This window comes from Alosa pseudoharengus, unplaced genomic scaffold, assembly GCF_046254945.1.
Source record: "Alosa pseudoharengus isolate Yale_2024_CS ecotype anadromous, Long Island Sound unplaced genomic scaffold, YU_APseudo_1.1 YU_APseudo_1.1_scf_1, whole genome shotgun sequence".
Classification (NCBI taxonomy): domain Eukaryota; kingdom Metazoa; phylum Chordata; class Actinopteri; order Clupeiformes; family Clupeidae; genus Alosa; species Alosa pseudoharengus.
This window is the reverse complement of record NW_027468564.1, coordinates 46583098-46600366: the sequence shown is the minus strand read 5'-3', so window position 1 is coordinate 46600366 and position 17269 is coordinate 46583098. Positions and strand designations below refer to the sequence as shown.

Below are 17269 nucleotides of genomic sequence, written 5' to 3'. Positions count from 1 at the left end.
ATGTGGACAAGAACATGCAAAAGTGCATTGAATTAAAAACAGTGTCCTAAAACAAGGAAGATGTAGTCAGCATATTCACAAGGACACTTGGAGTGAGCTCAGAATGAATGGAAGCCTATGGAGCTTCACTGACCAATCAGCATTCATTAGCAGATTCTTTAGCCAACAGCTCACAAACATGTCCCCAGAGTGTAGCGCTGTAACTGCCTGGCTGCTTCAGCTGCTGGCTGCAGCAACTCAAGCTAGGTGTTCATAACGACAACACTCGGTGACCCCGGATTTCTCCTTTAAGGGCAAAACCTGGCCACCCTGTAAAAGACATGGGTATTTGTTTGTTTCGTTTTTGATGTAGAAAAAACCCATACTGTAGTTGTGAAAACTACAATAAAATGTGACTTTTTTGGCGACAAGCAAGTGAAAAAAAAGAAATAGCTGTCTAGCCTCACTCCCATTCATTTTGCACTCACTCATGATTGCCCCTAGGGGAACTATGGGTGAACTGAAACAGTTTCCATACAGGGTTGTGGCTAGAAGCGATACAGCTAGAACGGAAGTTCCGTAACAGATAGTGAAATATCGCAAAACCTTGACGGTACCAGAGCCCGTTTACGGACGATACTGTTACTGTAACAATGGCAGCTTTCTTCTCGTCGTAGGCTACAGGAGTTTTGAGAAGTACCTCAGTAATTACAAGGAGGAAACCATGACTTAAGTTTACAGTCTCAACTAAAGACCGCAGTTTTGGTCAGGACAGGGAGTTCAGCTAAAAAAATGCTTTGTATGTGAAAATCACAAACCCACCCCCCTAAAATTAAATTAAATAATATTGGACTCTCTAACTCTTATCTTATGTAGCTGTAGAAGCAAGTCTCTCTGACGTTTATGTTGCTGTTTCTTCACTACAATGGTACTGTTACCACACTGCACATAACTGTACTGTACATATCTGTCCATATGGTTCATACCATATTTATTCAGTTTTTCTTATAATATATTCTGTTCACTGCCTATATCTATATTATTCATAATGGTACTGCCAATACATTGCACATATATAGCCTACATGTTGTGTTCTCTACAGATGGAGTCGAGTCTCCATGCAGAAGTAGATATTGCATGCCAGGTTTCACAAGTTACGATCTCAGTCCAATTGTTAGCAGCTCCATCACAGCAAGTTGGTTTTATTGTCTATGGTCCATCCCCAAAGGGAAATGACAGTGTTCAGTGTGCAATTGAAGCAACTCTTTCACAACGATCCATAAAAATAGTTTTAAAAATAGTTTTCATTTATGAAACGGATATCCATGGCTGAGACGTCTAGTTAGATCGTCTTTAATTATAACGCGGCGTAAAGTTAAACTTACGCGTCCGTATATATTATACTTCTTTGGGACACCCGTGATCATAATAACTAAACTATTTATTTTGTAATAGTATTTCTAACATGAATTTATAACATAAAAGTGATGTTGATGTTCGCAAAATAGCTATTTTTCTTTGGAATATCCATGGGAATATCCATAGTATATTATGTCTATGGGAATATCAATGATAGCTTCCTACTTCCTGTCCTGAGCGGCAAGATTTCACTATATGTTACGTAACTTCCGTTCTTAGCTGTATCCCTTCTTGCCACAACCTCGATACAGTGGAAGTTACATAATAGGAAGTGAACAGGCTCTCTGTAAACGGGCTCTGGTAGAGGTTCTACCTATTCAGCACTCAGGGTAAAATCAGACTTAAATATAAATGTCCCTGCCTCCTCAACAGAAGACAACCATCTGATGAAAATGATGCACAGTTTATTAAAAGACAAGGAAATAATCAACATAAACAAAAGAAATACCAACATACCTTAGTTTTAAATATGAAGCAATGTTAAACATAGGAGAAAAAGGAAACTAAAGGAGTCAAATAATCAAATAAAAGGAAGAAAACCTAGTTATCACACTGGTAGCCTCAAACATCATACAAGAAACACTAATAAAACAGAGTATAAACATATCAGCATGCAGTAATACCCTTTTTTCAGTAAGCACTCCTGTCTTCCTGTCTCTTAGCTGTCATAGAACTCACAGTACATAAATAGCAACGAGTGGCTGAACAGAACGTGTGAATTTGGAGATGAAATGCTTCTCTTTTTGTATGTGTGGACAGCGTTACAAACTAACCCCATGCATTTCTATGGTGGATTTTTTGAGTGCTGTGTCTCCTCATTAGAAAGTCTCTGATAGAAGTCTCTGATAGAACTCACAGTACATAAATAGCAACGCTGACGAGTGGCTAAACAGAACGTGTGAATTTGGAGATGAAATGCTAATCTTTTTGTACAGTGGGATTTTATGATAAAATGAAGATGGGCCTTGCCCACCACAAAAAGTTTCCTTAGGCTGGTGTATTATAGTACTTGTGGCTCTTGGTGTCTGGGAGGATGACGTCTGCTTGACCCATTTGGCAGTGGCGGTTCTAGGATTTTTCTGAGACAGGGGCCCTATCATACACTGAGGGGCCAAGAACCGGTCAACATCCATACACAGAAAATCCCTTGTTCAGTAAGGCAGAGGCACGTAGTCTACGTGATATGCAGGACTATACACAGTATACCCAAAGTCCTTTTAGGCAAGTCCCTCCACTCAACGGCCATATTGCAACGCTTTTTGGGCACTCATCGGGCATCCTATTCTGCAGAAATGTGCGTGCGCAAGGCTTCACGACACCAATCTTGCTCCAGCGGCAAGTTCACAACACACTATATGATTGGCTCAATGTATTCACATCACACCACATGATTGGCTCAATGTATTCACATGTCGACGTTTTGCCGAGGAAGGGGTGGGATATGTGTAGACAACGGCCATATTGGCATTACAAACTAGCCCCATGCATTTCTATGGAGGATTTTTTGAGTGGAGTGCTGTGTCTCCTCATTAGAAGTCTCTGGTATACCCGCTTAAAAAGCATCACCATCTCAGTATACCCACTTAAAACAGACAAGGATAGGTATTAATATTTGGGGTTGATCACAGTATACCCACTACAGCTAACTAGACTACACCACAGCAGTAAGGTGCATACATTTCACCAGTGTTACCTTGTTTGAATACTTGAATGCTAAATGCTAAAAAACAAAAAAGCCAATACAATTCTTAACAATTTTCCCATTTATTTATAATGTGCATTGAAAACACAATATAAATCTAAAATATAACAGACACTTCAGTGGAAATACATTGATATTTTAAACAGAAATCATACATCATCATACACACATTTTTCGTTCAATTAAACAAGTTTTACTTTAACTCTTTCCCCTTTTGTTGAGAAGAGCAACCACTTTCACTGCCAGTTTGTGTACATTAAAACAAACACACACACATGCACAGTACACACAAACACACAGCATGTGAGCAACAACTACAACATATTTACGCAATTTTTTCAACAACTATTTTTACAATGGTCTGATTTGGAATGGTCTTTGAAGCCACCGTCTTGCTTCCAGTTAGAAAAGCCTGATTCTGCTTTAAAGACTGACAATGGGTCAATTGAAAAGCGAAAAAACTACGGAAGGGGTAGCAAAACACTAAAGATGGAATATTCCTACCATTTGAAGTCTTTGTATCAGAAGTCATTGAGTGGCCTCTTCCTATTTCCGTGCTGCATCTTGCGGAATACCAGTTTAGGAGAGGTTGCACAGAACCATCTGCTCTAGAATGGGAAATGACTGGAGAGAAGAAAATAAAACAAGTTTGAGTAACTTAATTGTTATTAACTTTCATAACCCACTGTCAACCTTGCGTTTTTAAAATGAATGACAAAATATGCTCACTATAGTGGCAATAGGAAATAGCATTATACCATTAGGAGCAGCTATGCTTGGTGACTGGTGGTTCTGAAGACTGTGGGTTGAAGTCACCAGCTCCTGTGCCATCCCAGTCTGTAGGTGAAACACAAACATGTTTCACAAAATCCATGCTTGTATTCAGCATGTCGTCTGGCAATTGTAAAACCAGTTATTATTATTTTTTTAAATAATATAAAGCTTGAGTGAATAGAGTAGAAAATGTAACCAATTTATCTGAATGAAACTCTCCTTGTCCTAACACTTTGAGAGAGAATTCATGCGAAGCCCATGAATCAAATACACTCAGAATAGTGGTTAATAACTTTGCAATGATAGCTCATATTAACTACAAAAACGTAGCATTAGCTATTAGGCATGTATTCTCATGTTCATGTTAGCAGCTGCCAAACTTTTTTCTCGAGCAAAAAAATCGAACGTTATTTACATTTGGTAAGGCGCACTAGCGCATGTAATATTATTAATTTCGGACCCCAAACAAACAGGATGTAAATTTCTCTGCGTTTCATAACACCATTTCAAACACTTCATACATTACCTTTCCATACATAAAATCTATCAGCATGCTAACAATGAATAACAATCAAACCTCAACTCAAGTAACCTAACGTTAAGTTAATGTTAACAGTTCACTGACTAAGTCAGTTAAAGGACAGGTTTAAGGTTTTACACTTAAAGCCCTGTTTTCAGATAGTTTATGATTAAATAGAACGTTTAAGATTGAAATTTGGACACATGCTGCTGTCCTGAGAATTTTCGGTTTCTGTGGTAGCGCCCCCCCTCCTCCAGAACGCTGCATAGGTGCACTGGAACAATCCTTCCTAAAACGCATTAAACTTTCGTTTACAAAGACGTGAAACTCACCGAGTGGTCAGGGGTGTTCGCTGATATGCTCACACAAAAATCGCTGCAAAAGATTCTTTCCAACAGGTTTTATTGTAGTTTTTGTCCAACTCCATTGACTTGTATTGGATGTGCTGTTTTCTGAGAGTGGCAGTTCTCCCCTTATTAGACATTCTCTGCTGATACTTTCGTTAGCCAAATGTATCGGTTCTTCGCGTTAGCTGATACTTCCATTAGTATGTATTCTTTCCTTTACAGTTCACTGTGTGCTTCAGCTTTCAAGCTTCATAGGTGCATTACTGCCACCAGTTGTTTGGGAATGGAATTGCATCTCTGATCGGGGCCAGTCAGGGGCCAATGAGATTTCAGATGGGGCCCGGGGCCCTGTGGCCCCGCCCCTAGAACCGCCCCTGCCATTTGGTGACGCCCATATGGTGACGCGGACTACTGGTGCAAAGACACAACTGCAGCAACAAAAAACAAACTGAAAAGTAACAATGGTCGTATTACACATTCTTTCTTTCCCCTATTTAATGAAACCAATTAATACCTTTGTCCCTATTTTGAAAGACGGGCAAATATTTAAGCATTAAAGACGGACTCTAGCAGTTTACACCCCTAACTCTCTTCTCTGTTCCTTGAAAGAACACATTTAAAGATTTTTTCATGAAAAAATATCTCATGGCCAATGGCTTATCATACCGTTCTTCATTTAGGTAACTGGGATCTAGCTGGCTCCACCTCTCACTTGCTACTGGCTGCTAGCTAGCTTTTCTCCGTCAGAACAAAAAGGCTCAAATAAACTAATAGAATTTCAGTAAAAGAAGAAAACCTGGTTATCACACTCAAACATCAGACAAGAAATACAAATAAAACTGAGTATAGAAATATCAGCACAGTGCACACACTTTTCTTAGTAAGCCTACATTCAGATTTCCTATTACTGGTCTCAGGATCAGAGCATTTAAACAGACACATAGAGGATGCAGAAGAGGGTGTCCAGATCAGAGAAGCGAGAAGGCAGATAGTAAGCCAGCCATATCACACACAGCCAATGCTAATTATTAGCTAATTATTATCAATAATTAATAATAAGTAATAATTATTACTATTAAAGTAACAATACAGTCTTATACAGATAACAGAATAGTAGAGTGAGCCAGCCATATCACACACAGCCAATGCTAATAGTAGCAATACAGTATCACACAGATCACAGCATAATAGTGTGTGTTGAGTTCAGTTCTCTCATGTGGGCTTCTGGTCCTGTGGTGCTGATGTAGCCATCGTGCCTTCACAGTCCTGACCACATGCACACTTAGACATCGCTAATGTAAGTCTACCATGCTACAGCCTGGTACCGTACATGTTAGAGCAAATCTAACATCCAGTGACAAAGTCAGGTTGTCACTCCAACCAGTCAGAAATGAGGAGACTCATGGTTGGTGTTGTCATTTCATCCTGAGATCCTTGAGCTCCATCTCTGTAGAGTGCGTCTCTCTTCTCTGCAGAGTCTCATACACTGAGATCCTTGAGCTCCATCTCTCTAGGGGGCGTCTCTCTCTGCAGAGTCTCATACACTGAGGCCTGAGCTGTTCTCTGGAGAGGCATGTACGTGTCACTCACACTCCTCACATTCTGCAAATTTATACAAACACACACATTAACACACACATTAACACACACACACACACACACACAAAGAGTTTTGTATCTACTCCAGTGCTATTACTGAGCAGTCAAACAGGATGATTAAATAGGCTGAATAAGACAATAATATGACATTGATGTATATGATCCCTTATGAGGATGTGGTCCTGGGGTTGAGAGCTGTGTACGTGTCATCATGGACATCTGAATGAACTCCCTGTAAAGGATTAAGAGAGGGAGATTTTGGATACTTTTTAAAATTAACACAGGATGTTAGTGAACCATTTTGTCATTAGTCTACTTCAAACATTCCTCAAACAAAAGTTTTATTTAAAAAATAATTGATTCTCGATACCTGTCTTCTGGTGGTGTTTTTCCTTGCCATTTTATACATCCTAAATATAACACAAGGAACCATCTATAATTTTCATTTCACAAGTATCATAAGCAATCTCCACAGAATGTACCCCCACTAAGTACCTTTGATATAAAATATCAACAGAAAATGTTATACAGTATAAAGAAGCAAATAAACAAATTTCAGCCTTTCACCTGATAGACACCACCAGCATGAGAGCAAGAATCAAGGCTATGATGATTCCTGACGTCACAGCCATGGGAATGACAAGTCCCCCTGACACATAAACATAGTATTTTATGTCATCGTAATCATAATAGCATAAATCAATGTGGCAAAAATGAGTCCACACCACACTGACCTTTAGAAGGAACAGCAACTCCAGTAGAGTTCCGAGAGCCTACTTCATTCTGTGCCTCACAGTAGTAAAGTCCACTGGTATCAGAGGTCACATTGAAGCTGATGCTCTCCCCTGTGCCCCTAACAAGAGATTCAGCTCCACTCTTCATGTACCAGGTGTAGGTGTGCACTGGTGGGTTGGCATCACTGCTGCAGGTCAGAGTCACTGAAGTCCCCTCCTTTATTCCATCAGAGGGACTGATGAAAACTGAGACGTGTGTTGGCCTGTCTGTTAAAACATGTTTGCAGCCAGGTTACAGTTCCCATCACACTTTACATTATCCATCCATCACTCACATTTTAAAGCTGCTTTACTCTGCAAATAATTTTCTTCAGAATGTTAATATCACATGGAAGTTATAAAGAAGTGCAGACATGTTCACTTACATCTCACATTGAGAGAGACATCATTTGAGGAGAGACTCTCATGTCCTTTTACAGAACAGGAGTAACTGCCTGCATCCTCAATGCTGACTGAGTTTAGATGCAGCTTGTTGTCTCTGGTTGTGTGTTTATAGGTCACAGGCTGTCCATTCTTGTACCAGATAAAGGTGGGGTCTTTACTCAGAGCACAGGTGGTATTACAGGTGAGGGTCACTCTCTCACCCTCTGTCACAGCTTCAGGACGGGTCAACACCTGCAGAGCTGGAGGATAAAGTTTGTAAAGAGACAAGAAACAAACTGATGTATGTAGAGAAGAAGAGGGTACCGGTAAACAGTTTACCTGTTACAGAGATCTTGACTCCAGGTAATCCAGAGTAACTTTCTCCTTCTGTGGTTGTAACTCTGAAGACATATTCTCCAGAGTGACTGACTCTGATGTCTTTCAGTCTCAGAGTGCAACTGCTCTTGTTGTTTTCAAGATTTTCCACATGATATTTGTACTCATCAGCCAAATTGAGATCTTCTGGGTGATTGTTAGATTTTTGTTTATTAAACTAAAATGTTTTGTAGACACTTTGATGTTTTGAATGTAAGTAAGTGCAGGGGATCTCCACCGCTGAGCCCAATAATACACAGATATTCTCATAGGAGTAGGTCACACCCAGGCACTTTTTATCTGGAACGCCTTTAATTGTACACACAAAAAGAACACCAAAATCCTTATCAATAAGCTGTGTGTGTTAAGGCTTCCACCTAGCTATCTGACTCTGACATAAAAACACTATGAAGTTGTCAGATGAAATAAACCACTGAACAAATATGGAACAAAGCAGAAATATTTACTTTCTAACTGAAAAGAGGTTCTAAGCCAATACACTGAAGTTGTTCTGCACTTACACTTTGCAGGGGAGCGTAGAGCTTCATAACCTTTCACAGCACAGGAGTAACTGGCCACTTCTGGGACTAGTATGGAGGCTGTGGTTTTGTCTAGAGGCTGTCCATTCTTGTACCAGACATACTGAGAGCCCAAGCTGCAGGAGGTGCTGCAGGTTACTTTAATCTGATTCTCATCCCCTGCATCAACTTCCTTTACTTCCATATCTGATTATAGTGAGACACAAGTTGAGATATAATGACTCGTCACCATTAAAAAGCAATTAATCATAGGCCTACTGATACAATAACATAATGATTTTGAATTCCTGTGCTGAGTAGTACTGGTAACAGTCACTGTAATTCCAGGTTTACCTGTTATCCAGCTCAGGTGTAGGACTGTTTTAAACCGAAAGTGGTAAACACCAGAGTGATCATCTGAAAGTTTATCTTTTTTCAGGCTGCAGTCAGGGTATTTAAAGTCACTGTGTTTCTTGACTCTCCCTCTCCTCTCTTTATACCACTCTCCTTCAACATGGTGACCAATCCAGGAAGATTCATATTTGCAGGGCAGTACCACTGATGCTCCTTTAAGACCACAAACTCTAGTGGTGGAGTACCTCACCCTCCATTCACACTGCACAGCTGAAAGAGTCGAAGACAAAAAAAAAAACACAAATTCAATCTCAGGTTATCATTTTGGAAATAAAATTAACTAAGATTTAAAGACTTAAATATCTGTGTAAGCCATCTAAAAATCTTACTGAGGAATTAAGTGGTATTTTGTTCCGCTTTACCTGGCAGGTTTAGGTGAACAAATGCCACCAACATGCATATGCCTTCAAAATACATTTTGTGCTTTCCCTGCTGCATTGATGATTAAAACACACATTGTGATGTTGAAATGCAAAGCTTGTAGCAGTTAGCCTAAATCATTATATGCCAATCTTAGTAAATAAAGTAACTTTTAAGATGAGAAGCAACACCCAAGAGCTGATGTACCTACAGAGTGGAACACAAATTGGGACTTTGGTCCAGTTCACAGAAAATGCAGGTTGCATCTTTTCAATTGAACCTTAAAAAGTTGTTGAGGAATTCCTTGTAGTTCCTATGCAGGAAGTCAGTAATTTGGACACAAAGCATTACTGCAGTGTACTGCATTGCACTTCAAAAAAACTAACAGCATTTGTTTGTCCAATAACTGCAGCTATTATGTTGTAAAGGTAGGTTTACATTGATCTAACTAATCCTGTGGCTGATTGGAATTCTACTCTGTTCTCATGGTGCACTGATAAGTGGTGATTACATTTGGAGAAGACATGTTTGATAGCAACAACAGGAAGCATACACTGTAAAGAAAAGCATAAACAAGCAAGCTAAAAGATATTACAAACAAAAAGAAAAATATTGAAACATTACAAGTTAAAGGAAAAATAAATCTAAAATAAAAGGCCACCTTAAAGACAAAAATACTCCTACCTTCACTGAAGAGATGTCTCCCAACGTCTGAACAACGGCACTTTTGACAAGTGACTGAATGTGTGAATGTGGAAATAATGAGCTGACGAAAATACATCTCCTTTTGCACTGTGGGTTTTCCTAGTAAGGCGATGACCCTTGCTGACATTGTGACTACTCCTCAGACCAGTGTCGTCCGTAGGCTACTTGTGACACTTACGTGTTACCTATTTATCATCATTGTATCGGTACCACTGGCTGGTACACATAAGGTCTGGATGAACTAGTGAACTAGAACTAGTGGATAAAATATCTAGTTTCAACCAGATTGTGATGTTCTTGTTTCTCTTTAAAGAAAACATTTTGTTTTTGCCTCTCTCTAAGTAGTTTGTCACACTTCAGACCACAACCAAGATGGCTTTTTAGGCACTTCTCTTTTTTTCTCTCCAATTAATTTCTGTCAGCTACCTTGTCTGTGTCATAGATATTAGAAAGCTAGATACTGCATTGTCCGTCATGTTCTATTAGGTGGCATACTGTCTATGGGCACCACTTGCCGGCAGGGACGGATTGGGACAAAAAAAAGGCCCTGGACTTTCTTCCAAATAGGCCCACTACCATAAGCAGTACACTGCACACACACACCCTTGCTGTGTCACACTTTGCCAGTGAAGGTATCACATTCAAAAATAGGTGGTCACATATTTACAAACATTACAAATAATTATTTATTGGGTGCTGCTGGAGAATTTGGGCTCCATGACATAAGATACTTTTGGGCCTCCTAGGTTAGAGGGGGCATGCTCCCTGTGAGGAAAATGTTGAAAAATAGCCCCTTAAATTATGACTTCTAGTGAATTTTGTGGAAACTAATTGATACATTGGCCTACAATACATTACATGCATTGATAGCATATTACAATACAGCCTATACAAACCTACACATGTTGTCATATTTAACTCATTTTAAGCAAGTCTATTGGGAGTTTACAGTTTTTTCTGATTGCTTAAGCACATTTTTTGTAACTATGGCTTTTTTTGGAAAACTCTACACACAAATAAGAAAACCTTTCACCCAATCAGCAAAACATTGTAGTTCTCTTGCAAAAGCTAACACACCTTGCTTAACTCTTCACACTTTCGTAAAAATTGTGTTTTCGTATCAAACAGTAAACACAAGCCATCACAATAGTAAGCACACAATGTGCCAACTACACACTGATGGTATGAATAAAAAACACATCTGGCTTTTGCTTTCTCTGTGCACAAGGTAGACTATGTCAGTTTGAGGTCATACTTTTGTCATAGTTCTGTAAACATACAGGGATCCAAACTTCAAGTATTAGTGTTTATTTACACACATCAAAACAAACACAAGTGTGTTTTTCCGAGTAAAAACACAAAATAGCATTTCACTGAGACAAAACAAATCAGTCTACATCGGGTCGTCTCTCTCAAAATTTCGTCTGCATCACATGCAATGTCCTAATCCAAGGCACCGGGGAAAATATATTCTGGAATGCCTTATCCAGGCCTGACATGACAATATCCCCACATGTAGACTGATTTTTTTGCCTGTAAAAGTGCTTTCTTTCTCTTCTTCCCCTTCCTCTTCCCCCTCCCCTCCTCATTTTCCACCTCCTCCTCTTTTAAAAACATCTTTCATGTACAATCATGTTCCCCCTTTAAAAAGTTGTGCGTTGTGCAATATATACAAATCAAATGCTTTGCCTAAATGTTGTTATTGGCAACTAGGAACAACTTTTTATGAATGGAGAAAATATCATTCAGATATGTCTTAGTCATCCAACTGAAAGCATGCTTTCACATAGAGAGGAGCAATTCTATTTCAACAATCTAATACAAGATGTTACCTAAAATCTATAATTACCTGATCTTAATCCACAAGGAAAATGCACTGTGTAATGCCCAATTAATATCACTAACTGCAGATGGGCTGCTCAAAGAATAGGCATAGACAATTTGTTTGGATTTTTTTAAAATTAATTCCTATTTAAACAACCTTTCACATATTGCCTCATAACTTACATTTCCCATAACTTGGTCCTGTTATATTTCGACCTATATGATATCCTATGTGGCGCTTGTTTATCAACTGTGTTTCGCTGTGTCCAAAAAGCTCTTGTGTGTAAAGTACACACATGCAAAAACGACATTGTCACTGCTTTTACACGTTACTGAGGCTCATTTCTTGGTCTGTGCCACTTTTTGTTGATACATTGCACGGTTTTACTATCATTATGTGCATGTTTTCCTCACAAAAACAAGACTGACTGCAACCTCACCTAGACGTCAAAAGTTCCCAGTTCTTTGCAAAAAGGATAAAGGGCAACCATAACACCCCATATATTAACGTTAAAGTGTAGACTGTGCTCTTCACAACATACATCGTCTTATTGGTAAATGTCGTATCGCTACTCATATTTGTTACAAAAAGTGCTTGTAGAAAACACAAGTGATCTCTTCGCCACAGACAGTCCGGGAGAGCGCTCAGTCTGCTGAGTCTAAATGGTCCTCATGTTTATTTTAAATCCAGCCCACCGGCTCTGTCTGCCATTCATTCTCTCAGATCCCTGAAGTCTATACGCGACAACTAAACGATACAATGGCAGAAGCTGCTCCAGCCCCCGCTGCGGCCCCAGCAAAGGCCCCCAAGAAGAAGGCACCCCGACCCAAGAAAACTGGGCCAAGTGTGGGCGAGCTCGTCGTCAAGGCTATCTCTGCCTCCAAAGAGAAGAAGGGAGTTTCTCTGGCTGCGCTGAAGAAGGCTTTGGCGGCTGGTGGGTACGATGTGGAAAAGAACAATGCTCGTGTCAAGCTGGCCATCAAGAGTTTGGTCACAAAGGGAACTCTGATCCAGACCAAGGGAACTGGTGCCTCCGGATCCTTCAAGCTGAACAAGGCAGTGGAAAAGAAGCCCGCAAAGAAGGCAGCTCCTAAAGCCAAGAAGCCAGCAGCGAAGAAGCCTGCCACGGCCAAGAAGCCCAAGAAGGCAGTAGCCAAAAAACCGGCGGCCGCGAAAAAGTCACCAAAGAAGGCAGCCAAGAAGCCCGCCACACCGAAAAAGGCAACGAAGAGCCCGAAGAAGGCTAAGAAGCCCGCTGCACCCAAGAAGGCAGCGAAGAGCCCCAAGAAAGCTAAGGCAGCGAAACCCAAGGCGGCCAAGCCTAAAGCTGCCAAGGCCAAAAAGGCGGCACCCAAGAAGAAGTAGGCTAAATGTGCATATTCTTCTGGGCGATTCATAAGAAGGCTCTTTTAAGAGCCACCCAAATCCCCTCTGAATGCGTTTATTCCATTAGTGTACTATGATTTTGCATACATTGGCGTTCAATGACCGATTTGCCTTCTATAACCATAAACTGCTACTGCGTAATAGGCCAAATACAATATTCCCAAAACGCGATTTCTAGAGTGAATGTTAAACAGCAATCACTGGGAATAACCAGTGCGTGGACATGGAAATTGCGGATAATAAAATTCAGAGAAATATCACATAATTTCACTGAGCAAACTATTGCGTTATCATACAAAATGCTCTCTTACAGTTATTTCAAAACAATGGACAGGTATTTGCCATATTCTGTTCATCAGTTTCATTACAAACATGATACAAAGTATCCGAAATATTGTAACACAACCATTTCCGTTTGCCACATTGTAGCCTAAGTGTACAGAAAGCTACTTGAGTCACCACAGGAAGCTTGGTTGGTTTATTTTGACCATATTGAACCTCTTATCCGGAAACTTTGATATAATTTAATCTGGTATATTACTTCTCTACTATGACACGTGTTAAATTTAATGATTGGAAACAATGTGCTGATAGGGAGGTAGAAGTGCTACAAGCGCCAAATGTAACTGAATTGACGTACAGCAGCGAACTACAAGTTGATTGGCTCTCAGCATTGTATTCTCAGCCACTGAGGTGCTGAGTAGCCCCGAGCTGGTATGTCATATTAAGACATGCCTGGCCGAAGTTAAGCATAGTCATCAGACGAACTCTCGACACTTACAGCAAACATGAGCGGTAGAGGCAAAACCGGCGGCAAGGCCAGAGCTAAGGCCAAGACTCGTTCATCCAGGGCTGGACTGCAGTTCCCCGTCGGCCGTGTGCACAGGCTGCTGCGCAAAGGCAACTATGCTCAGCGTGTCGGCGCTGGTGCACCGGTGTACTTGGCTGCAGTGCTCGAGTACTTGACCGCTGAGATCCTGGAGTTGGCCGGCAACGCTGCCCGTGACAACAAGAAGACCCGTATCATTCCCCGCCATTTGCAGCTTGCTGTGCGTAACGACGAGGAGTTGAACAAGTTACTCGGCGGTGTGACCATCGCTCAGGGTGGTGTGTTGCCTAACATCCAGGCTGTTCTGCTGCCCAAGAAGACTGAGAAGTCCAAGTAAATCAGCTCCCTCTAAATCTCTGAAACAAAGGCTCTTTTAAGAGCCACCCAAATACTTTGAAAAGTAAATTCCAAGTTGCTTTTGACGTGACTTCTCTATTGTCAAACAATATTTCTTCACGTACAGGTGTGAAAAGTTATTGGGAAATATGGTCCGTTTTACTCGATTAATTATTAGCCTTCCCTCTTAAAATGCCTGCCAAAGTAACTCCTAGTCCAGGTACATTCAATTAAAAGCAAGGACAAATACAAACTTAATCAACTGGAATGAATCACTCGTGATCAGAACAACTTGGTCATTGGGGGGGGGGGTAGAACGAAATTGGTAAGCAGTCTTAAGGGTGCATACAATAAATAACTTGGATATATTGTTTTTACATTTATTTCAAGACACAAGTTTTAAGTCGCACAAGCATTGAATAAGGAAGTGAGAGGCAATAAATACACATGAATATTAAACATTAAAGGTATTTGAAGACCTAAGTCATGATTTGTGTTTGTAGGCTACATGCTAGCTTTCTACATCTGGCTATATGCACTGACCGTTGAAGTGAATGTTTTTATATTGGAAAGATTTTGTGAATAGTGAATTAAATCAATGATAGAAGCCTTTAGGGAGTGCCCTTTGTGTTTTGAATTTCAGGCGCCACTCGGAGGGAACTTGGAAGACCAATCAGCGGAGACCAAAAACCTGACGTAAAAATGGGGGCGGGCTGAGGTCGTAGGTCTTATATATTCACGTTCCGCAAGTGTGTTTATACTCTTCAAACCCGAAGAATCTATGAGAATAAGTAGTAATGGCAAGAACCAAGCAGACAGCCCGCAAATCTACCGGAGGTAAGGCTCCGAGGAAGCAGCTCGCCACCAAGGCTGCGCGTAAAAGCGCACCAGCAACCGGTGGCGTGAAGAAGCCTCACCGTTACAGGCCTGGTACCGTGGCTCTGAGAGAAATCCGTCGATACCAGAAGTCCACTGAGCTGCTGATCCGCAAGCTGCCTTTTCAGCGTCTGGTAAGAGAAATCGCACAGGATTTCAAGACTGATCTGCGCTTCCAGAGCTCTGCGGTCATGGCTCTGCAGGAGGCTAGCGAGGCTTACCTCGTCGGTCTGTTTGAGGACACTAACCTGTGCGCCATCCACGCCAAGAGGGTCACCATCATGCCCAAAGACATCCAGCTGGCTCGTCGTATCCGTGGGGAGCGTGCTTAAATTAACCCAAATCGGGACCCGGTAACTCAAAGGCTCTTTTAAGAGCCACCCAAACATTAAAAAAAGCTATTTTCCAAACTGCCTGCTGAAACATTACCCAATCAAATGCTAATGTAGTGAGTACACTGGTTTAATGATTCGGTCTTAGGCCAGACCGTTCTCTTACAGTTTTTTTCTGAAGGCATTCCCCCCTGTATCGGTTGAAACATGCCCCATAATTGCGTCCCAATGGAGCAGTATCAGACTCATATTCTGACTAGAATTGAGAATGACTACGTCAGGCTGATTTAGGCGTAGTGTAGGTGACTGAAAGTGCACACAAATTGTGCCTTTGCTTAACAGCATTTACATTTTTTCTGAACGATTAAACACAACTGTGATTCTTATAGCACAAATTCTAAAACTATTAATACTCGCAAAACTAAAAGCACAAAGCACTAAAAGCTTTGCACTCAGTTTGCAATTTTGTGACACACACTTCGCACAACTGTAGGCACAATCCAGTCTCTGCTAAAGCTCACAGCCTATGAATGTTAAAACGTCCCATTGGATCACAATGCTCGTCTACCAGAGGTTGACAGCAGAGACTTTCTAATGAGACACAGCACTCAAAAAATCCTCCATAGAAATGCATGGGGTTAGTTTGACATACACATATCCCACCCCCTCCCTCGGCAAACGTCGACATGTGAATACATTGAGCTAATCATATGGTGTGTTGTGAAGACATATTCCCAATCATGTGTTGTGAACTTGCCGCTGGAGCAAGATTGGTGTCGTGAAGCCTTGCGCACGCGCATTTCTGCTGAATAGGATGCCCGATGAGTGCCCAAAAAGCGTTGCTATATGGCCGCCTAGAGGAGGGACTTGCCTAAAAGGACTTTGTTGACTGTATATATTGCCAATATGAATGTTGATTGTAAGTGGAGTGTTTATATTTCATATTACCCTATTCAAACAAGAATATTAACTCTTATGAGGAATTAGGTGGCTCTTAAAAGAGCCTTTTGATTTAGTTGAAGAGATCTGATCTTTATCCACCAAAACCATACAGAGTACGACCCTGGCGTTTGAGAGCATAAACGACGTCCATAGCGGTCACGGTCTTTCTCTTCGCGTGTTCGGTGTAGGTGACTGCATCGCGAATCACGTTCTCCAGGAATACCTTCAGTACACCACGGGTCTCTTCGTAGATGAGACCAGAGATACGCTTTACGCCACCACGGCGAGCCAGACGCCTAATTGCGGGCTTGGTGATCCCCTGGATGTTATCACGAAGAACTTTGCGGTGACGCTTGGCGCCTCCTTTTCCAAGACCTTTCCCTCCTTTGCCTCTGCCAGACATTTCTTCAACTTCGTGAGACTGCGGATTGCAGGTATGTGTACTAGTATCTTGGGTCTCGCAACTCGTACTAATTTAAACAGAGAGGACGTTGGTGAAAACTACTAAGTACTGCCCCTTCACTGGACGGAGATCACGCGGGCATTTAGGCGAATATACGTCACCAAAACCGCCCACATCAGAGCTTAACCAAACTCCATTCTCTTGAACACTCAACATGCCCTTTAGCTGTAAATACACGTCTACAATGTGCCATAACGAAATAAAGAAGGTCCGGCATTACTTTTCACAACTTTTTAAAGTCATAATTCGACATATGTTTCAAAGGACAGTCACACTTCCTAACTGCAATTGCAAACAGTAGGCCTATGTTTAGAGTCTCATGTAGCTCATAGGCTATCCAGATTACTTGTTTGTTGCAAACTAAATATCTAAGGGAATTCTTGTGGGCTAATGTTCCTGATCAGCTTCATA

General features: G+C 41.0%; 4 protein-coding genes across 4 annotated transcripts; 3 read left to right on the top strand and 1 right to left on the bottom strand.

The window, feature by feature from the left end:
- The first annotated feature begins 12453 nt into the window (after positions 1-12453).
- LOC143105812 (histone H1-like) lies at positions 12454-13059 on the top strand. The gene has a single exon (XM_076269959.1). The coding sequence runs from the start codon at positions 12454-12456 to the stop codon at positions 13057-13059; it is 606 nt and encodes a 201-aa protein (XP_076126074.1).
- An 809-nt stretch (positions 13060-13868) lies between these two features.
- LOC143130619 (histone H2A) lies at positions 13869-14246 on the top strand. The gene has a single exon (XM_076289999.1). The coding sequence runs from the start codon at positions 13869-13871 to the stop codon at positions 14244-14246; it is 378 nt and encodes a 125-aa protein (XP_076146114.1).
- Positions 14247-15042: 796 nt separating this feature from the next.
- On the top strand, positions 15043-15471 carry LOC143105732 (histone H3). Its single transcript, XM_076269856.1, has one exon. It carries the CDS (start codon positions 15043-15045, stop codon positions 15451-15453), a length of 411 nt encoding a protein of 136 aa, XP_076125971.1. The 3' UTR covers positions 15454-15471.
- Positions 15472-16486: 1015 nt separating this feature from the next.
- Positions 16487-16798, bottom strand: LOC143119165 (histone H4). The gene has a single exon (XM_076280466.1). It carries the CDS (start codon positions 16796-16798, stop codon positions 16487-16489), a length of 312 nt encoding a protein of 103 aa, XP_076136581.1.
- Between the last annotated feature and the right edge of the window lie 471 nt (positions 16799-17269).